At 46.2% G+C, this 7500-nt stretch overlaps 1 protein-coding gene across 1 annotated transcript in view; it reads left to right on the top strand.

Annotated features, from left to right (window-relative positions):
• clcn1b (chloride channel, voltage-sensitive 1b) overlaps nucleotides 1-7500 on the top strand; it is a 76474-nt gene that overhangs the window by 65211 nt on the left and 3763 nt on the right. Inside the window, exons 21-22 of the mRNA XM_063199895.1 lie at nucleotides 1102-1146; nucleotides 1567-1671. Coding sequence (XP_063055965.1) covers nucleotides 1102-1146; nucleotides 1567-1671 — 150 coding nt within the window. The remainder of the gene's footprint in view (nucleotides 1-1101; nucleotides 1147-1566; nucleotides 1672-7500) is intronic.

The following is a 7500-nucleotide window of genomic DNA, read 5'->3' as shown; positions in this document are numbered from 1 at the left end:
TGTGTGTGTGTGTGTGTGTGTGTGTGTGTGTGTGTGTGTGTGTGTGTGTGTGTGTGTGTGTGTGTGTGTGTGTGTGTGTGTGTGTGTGTGTGTGTGTGTGTGTGTGTGTGTGTGTGTGTGTGTGTGTGTGTGTGTGTGTGTGTGTGTGTGTGTGTGTGTGTGTGTGTGTGTGTGTCTGAGCTCTCTAAAAGCGCTGGTCATGAGACATTCGCTGCAGATAGCTGCTCTCTCCGGCTGATAAACAACATACAAAAAAAATCAAAACAAACACTGCCTATCACCACCAGGTGGGGCTGCTGGCCCTAATTAAATATTCATGCGAGCAAAACAAGACGTTGAGGGTGGTATTTTTAGTGTGAATAATGGAGAGGAGGATTTAAATGAGTTTGCTCTCTTATCTTCCCCCCCAACTATTTACCTCCCCCAGCGTCCTCAAATCAGACTCAGACCGCCTTATTTGAATAACAACAAGATCCAACCAATGCCTTTTTTAAAATGAAAACAACACATGATATCCAAACAGTGCTAGTTTCTTTTTTATGTGTGTGCCTGTGTGTTGGAAGGGAAAATGGCTCATCATTTATTAATCTGTTAAGTTGTCCGACTGTTCATTTGCATGTACTATGTCCCTCTATGTTTGAGCAACTTAATGCAAAAAAAACACAAAAAATACCTGATGTCATGTGTGCAAAAATTTCAGTTAAGATATGCAGGGACCAATGACGTCTATAGAGGTTAGTGGCAGGGACCCTTGTCTTCCACTATTCAAAACCTCAGTGTTCACATATTAATATTGGGTAAAGGTGAGGTTAAGGTCACCAAAGAGCTAAACTGGAGCGCTGGGCGCGTGTTGTGTCACTCTGAAGGTGCAAGCATAAGAAACAGCTAGCTTGTGTGTGTGTGTGTGTTTGTGTGTGTGTGTGTGTGTGTGTGTGTGTGTGTGTGTGTGTGTGTGTGTGTGTGTGTGTGTGTGTGTGTGTGTGTGTGTGTGTGTGTGTGTGTGTGTGTGTGTGTGTGTGTGTGTGTGTGTGTGTGTGTGTGCTTGCGTGCGTGAGTCTGTCTGTCGTACTCTTGACTGACAGCTCCCCCCCTTCTCCCCAGGAGCCGCCCCCCTCTCCGCTGGCAGACACCATGACACCAGAGGAGGTAACGTGGCCAATCAATACACGCTCAAGATTGCGCTCAGATGCACACCGCGACCTGGAACCACAGCAATTTACCTCATGTCAATCACCTCTCTCTCATTCCCTCGCTCTCTTGCTCTCTTTCTGTTGTTCTGTGGTTCTGTGTCTGTCTCTCTCGCTTGACTTTTGTCTCTGTGCTGGTCTTTCTTTCTTTCTTTCTGTCTTTCTTTCTGCCATTGCCTCTGTGTCTGTCTGCCTCTGCCTCTGTTTCTGTCTCTGTCCTAAACTCTCTCTCTCTCTCTCTCTCTCTCTCTCTCTCTCTCTCTCTCTCTCTCTCTCTCTCTCTCTCTCTCTCTCTCTCTCTCCCTCTCCCTCTCCTCTATTACCACGCTGCTGTTGTGTGTGCATGCTGTGATTGTTTGCTATTGTGCATTGTGTGCAGATAAGGAGCTGGGAGGAGGCCGAGCTGGAGCAGCCAATCGATTTGGATCAGATCCGAGTTGACCCCTCCCCCTTCCAGCTGGTTGAGAGGACCTCGCTGCATAAAGTGAGTCATTGGCATACATACTGCAAATATATTTTATATTGTCATATACTGTGTGTCTGAGATGTTATATACCTTTGTTGGTGTGTGTGTGTGTTTGTGTGTGTGTCCGTGTGCGTGTGCGTGTGTTTGTGTGTGTGTGTGTGTGTGTGTGTGTGTGTGTGTGTGTGTGCGTGTGCGTGTGCGTGCGTGTGTTTGTGTGTGTGTGTGTGTGTGTGTGTGTGTGTGTGTGTGTGTGTGTGCCAGGGGGTGGGGGGTGGGAGAGTGGCGTGGGTTCGGGGGTGTACTGATTTTATGTTATCTTGGCCAGGACTTCCTGGGAGAAGATATGCTTTTATCTATATAGCGAGACCTTCTTGGTAAAATAAAGGTTTAAAAAAACTCCAATCCAATACCATAGCATAATGGGAAGTGGGGGTAGAAGTCGTCAGTAGATGAACAGGTGGATGTGCTCTATATGGATGATGAAGGGAGGGAGGGCTTTATTAGATGCCTTATTTATGATCAGATACCTGGGCCTCATGTACAAAAATCTGCGTAGATTTCCCACTGAATCTTTACGTAAGTGATCATTTGAAAACGATACATTTGCACATAAAATGTCAAATCTATCAGTCCCTGCATAAACAACATTTGTGATTCATGTAGCATGCCCGATATTACATAAAATGTAGTACACATGCACTTTTTCATGGTAATTCAGTATTAGTACATCTGAACATTTGTGTGAAAATGTACTTGTGTTTTGACGTACGTACATTTGTGTGAAAACGTACTCATGAGTTTTGAAAGTCAGCAAGTTTTATACATGAGGTCGCTGGACTTTGAACATCATCTTTACTCATGATGGTCCATGATCATGTGGCACTCTTGGCTTTTTCTTGCACTTCGTGGCCTTGGCAGATACTGTGGTGTGCATAGATGGATACTGTGGTAGACATTAGTTGGTGCATGGATGGATGGCTCCTGGAGGTAGAGAGGTTTGGCTGGTGGTGGCGGTGGTGGTGGTGGTGGGCTGGACCATAGCTCATATAGGCAGGGCTGATAGTATTCAGGCTCCATGCCTGATTTCAGGCTTGACAGAGTTTGCAAAAATAAAAACATTGATAATAATTAGCCATTAGGTTATTCTTATCTCAGAAAGTGGTACAGGTTCAGGGCTTTCTTCTACTATCAGAATGATGATGCTTGAATAATGGTCATACACAGGCTATTAAATGTTTGAACAATGTGTCAAAAAAGGCCTACTTTACGTCACTATGCAGTATCTTGTCGTCGTCGTTAGGGCAGGGGAAAAAGTTCAGGCTCAGGATTTTTTTTCACTATCACCCCTGTATAGGACAATAGGGATACTGTGTGTGGGTATGGGGCTGTCACATAGTAGGCCCAACACAGGAGTGTACGAGTGATGAAAACAGCATGGATGAGTCGGGGTTGAGTTTGGGGCGTCATGAGGTGTGTATACTCCCTGACCACGTGACACTTAATTATTTCCTGCCCCTCTTGGCCTTGCAAGATACTGTGGTGAGTGTGTGGTGGTGTTGGGGGATGATGGTGGCTGGCTTGATGTATTGGTACGCCACACGTGACAATATGGCGGTAGATGGGGCTGTCGGAATTGGAGGTGATGCATGTGAACAGGGACGCTGCTAAGGTTTTGGACGCCCTACGCCCATAGCTGGTCAGGAGCCCCCCCCTCATAATTCAATAATTATAATAACAATCTGATAAATACATGTTTTGTAATGTAATTCCAAAAAATCATCATGATGTTTTTTTTAGTCAATCTTGTAGCCCCTTAATGCGTGCCGTACCTCCAGAGGCACGCTGTAATAGACATTGAAATCTAACTACCATAGCAATACAATACTATGACACAACACAGCCCCTTTAATAATGCACCACAACTTGGTCATTACCATACTGGTAATAATGAATTTATAAAGCCGCGCCTTAAGGGGTTAAGAGGCCCCAATTTTGCAGGCAAAGTGGTTGGTGCCCCAAGCACTGGTTGGTGCCCTAAGCCCTTTGCGTACTCTGCTGATGTGTAGCGGCGGCCCTGCATGTGAGGTGTGGGTTGGGTTGGTGGGGTGGTGAGGTGAGGGGAGGTTTCATGTTCGGACATGTAGGACAGTATGGTTGATGGATACAGCATCAGCTTTAGGAGGAAGGGGTGTGGAGTAGAGTGGTAGGCTGTTGTCCACAGTGGTTGTCCACGGTTGATGGATAACATGTGTGTGCGTGTGCTTGTGTGCGTGTGTGCGTGTGTGTGTGTGTGTGTGCGTGTGCGTGTGTGTGTGTGAATCGGCCTCCATAGCCACATGAGGTGGCATCAACGGCAACAACGTTAAACCCCCTCACCCCCCCAACCCACTGGAGCAAGCGTCATCATCGGACACGATGGAGAGTTTGTGTGTGAGCGTGCGTGCGTGCATGTGTGTGTGCGTGCGCGTTTGTGTGTGTGTGTCTGTGTGTGTTGTATCAGTGGTATGGGGAAGGACAAGATGAGATATTGGCTTTGTTCATACACAAGGGAGAGTAGGCTAGATGGCCAGAGTTAGATGGGTTATTATCAGTGGGGGAGGGCTCTGGTTCCTCGGTCATGAGGGAGAGAGTAAAGTGGATACCGGACACAGCTGGATGGAGCGAATGCACTGCTACCAGCAGCTAGACTGGCAAAGTGTTGGAGGTCACATGACCGTGTGTTGTGCTCCTGTGGTGTGGTGTGGTGTGCTATGGTGTTTCTGGTGTGCTCTCACCTCTCTCCTGGGGTTTACACACTGCAGCTGGACCCAATTGACCCCACCAGGTCAGAGTGCACACAGCACATCCTCCTCGCTGTATAATGGTAGACAAAAGTGGTGTTTGTAGTGCTCAGCTATCTTACGAGATGTACACACCACAGCTGGAAAATCTTTAAAAAAATACTCTGTGTATAAATGTCCACATAGACCAGATCTCTGCCACGTGAAACATTTACTCTGAGCAAACTCAAAGTAAAGGCAGAAGTAAATTTACGGTGTTAGTACAACTCTAGCATATGATATTACACAGCAGCAGGCAGTTGCTGCTACTGAATGAGGTGGCTTGACGTTGTTGTTACTAAAAGAAAACTAAAAATTTAAAAAGAAGCCCACCAAATCTGATGCAACCAGTGCAGAATCAGGTACATTGCTAGAATAACTGTTGACCAGTTACTTGTTTTTGAAAGGAACTATGGCAGGTTTTTTTTATTTATTTATTTTTTACTTTTACTCTGGCCATCTCTGACTCTGAGTGCTTGCATTAACTTCCATAAATAAATAATAAAGAGACAAAATAACAAATCAAAAAGATTGTGTGGATAGCCTGGGCATTTGTATTTGGAGTGTGAGCCTTTCTGGCTTTTTGTAACTTCACACCTCAGAGATGGAAATAAACCGCTGTAGATGTGAGTGCAACAATACAGTGTGTACACCTCCTCTTTTGGCTGTGTGTTGGAAAGCACTCTGGTGTTTGGTGAGGGACCAGTGCTGAGTCTCATCAGAAATTGAAGCACGGCAGCAAGCCAGAAAAGGCTGAAATGGTGCGGTTACTTTCACTCAGAGTGCGTACTTTACCCTCCATTCTGCCTCTGAGATAAAATGGCCAAAGAGCTGTGCATCTGCATCATAACAATGCCCCCTCGCGCCGGCTGTGCGCTGCGTGGTGGTGCAGAGTAGACATTCTGATCTGGTATAGTCATTTTTTTACACTGTGTGGGAACCCATTTCTGGATTTTGTATACAGCACCTCCTATTCTTGGAAAAAGATGGACATTCGATCACAATTCCTCACCATTGTGTGGTGGTGTGGCTCAGTGCTCAGTCCTCTTCTCTCCAGAGATGTATACACAACAGCTGGAAAACTAGAAACAGTTCAAAATTTGAGTATAAGTCGTCAGGCTATTTCCGGTCAGGTCAGGTCGTTCTCAAGGTGATGTTTCACTGACTTAGTTCACCAGAGATATTAAAGGAATAGGGTAACACTTTACTTCAGTGGTGCTCAAACTTTTGGTACCCCCTGAGAAAATATCAAGCTCTGCGAGTACCACCTTGACAGCCAACATCATAATATCGTGGTAAAGACCCCTATTCACTTCAGTCCTAATGTGATGGCTGTTATTTTTGTTAACTGAGCACAGAGATTCTAGGCATATTATAGTCTCTCTGCTGACCATGAATGTTGTACTGTCAAACCTGCAGCGAAATTCATTTTCTGGCTTTTCTTTACTTCACTGGCCTTTTGTGCCATTCAGAAATGGTCATTTTACTTAACTCAGTGTGAGAATCCTTTTCTGGTTTTCTTTTCTTTGCCAGCCTTTTCGTGCTGTGTTTTGTGTTGTGTAGTTCTTACTCTGTGCCATTCTGATGTGGCCATTTTTCTTACTCGTTATTACCTCACTGGCTTTTCTGTCTGTGTTTTTGTGCTGTGGTGTTACTCTGCTCCGAGCTCAGCTGCCCTCTCTCCTCTCCTCCAGAGATTACCACAGCGCAGCAGCTGGGCCAAGGGGTCAACATCTCCACGCCGCCTCCAGCCATCTCCCACCAATTAGCCATTTACATATTCCAAGCAAGCGCTCGCTTTCCACGAATTCTGATTGTGTAACACGCCTCTGAGCAACACAATCAACTAAGTCTCCACTTGACCTCACACACACGTATGCACACACGCACGCACGCACGCACGCACAGACCAACACACACACACACACACACCAACCCCCACACACACGCACACAACAACACACACACACACACACACACCAACCCACACACACACACCAACACACGCACGCACGCACGCACGCACACACACACACGCACACACGCACACACACACACACACACACACACACACACACACACACACACACACACACACACACAATGATAGACACACACATGAGAGAGGGAGGGGGCAATGAGAGAGTGGTGTGAGGAGAGATGGGAAGAGGGAGGGGAGTGAGGAGAGAGCAGAGAGGGAAGGTGTGAGCAGTGATGGATTTGTGGCGATGGGCAAGGAGGGAGGAGATAAGGCTGGGTGTAGAGGAATGCCAGGTGAGAGACAAGAAATGGAAGAGGGCAGTGAAGGGGCAGCAGGTTGAGGAGGAAAGAGAAGGAGGGAGGGGTGAGGAGAGAAAAGGGGGAGGGTAGAGGAATAAAGGGTAAGGGTTGGGGACGAGGGGCATAAAAGTGAAAGGGTAGAAGGCCAGAGGGGTAGAGGGCTGAGGAGATGGTGTTGGGAGTGAGGAGAGAAGAGAGGTGTAAGGGGACACAGGAGAGAGAGGGGAGATGAGAAAAGATGAAGAGGGGTGAGAGGAAGGAAAAGGCACAGCTGAGGCCTGATTGGTCACATCTGTCCGGGAGGGTTTTAATCGGCTCCACGCTCAAAGATTTTTTGACTGATGGTGTTCTATGTTCCACATGCATGGCACATGTGTAATGTTGTTTTTGATGCTACTGTATAAGTAGACCTATGTCCAGCAGTTTAAAAAAGCATTGCTTAGGGATGCAAAATGAATTTCAATGAAAACTGACAATAAAGTTGCTTAATCGTATCGTATCGTATCATATTGCATCACATCGCATCGTTTCGTATCGTATCGTATCGTATCATATTGCATCGCATCGTCTCTTATGGTATAGCAGTTAATCGGAGATACCTGGGCAGTGATAGCGTAGTAGCAGTGAACTTGTCAATGCAGCCAAGTGGTCTTAAGCTCAGTGGTACAAATTCGCTTCTTGCATGACCCATTTTAGTTTCCCACATCGCTACGCCATTTGTCAATGGAATTTACTGTCAAAAAAGATG

The sequence above is a fragment of the Engraulis encrasicolus genome, chromosome 5 (assembly GCF_034702125.1).
Source record: "Engraulis encrasicolus isolate BLACKSEA-1 chromosome 5, IST_EnEncr_1.0, whole genome shotgun sequence".
Classification (NCBI taxonomy): Eukaryota; Metazoa; Chordata; class Actinopteri; order Clupeiformes; family Engraulidae; genus Engraulis; species Engraulis encrasicolus.
The sequence above is the reverse complement of the archived record's forward strand: the minus strand, read 5'-3'. Positions and strand labels throughout refer to the sequence as shown.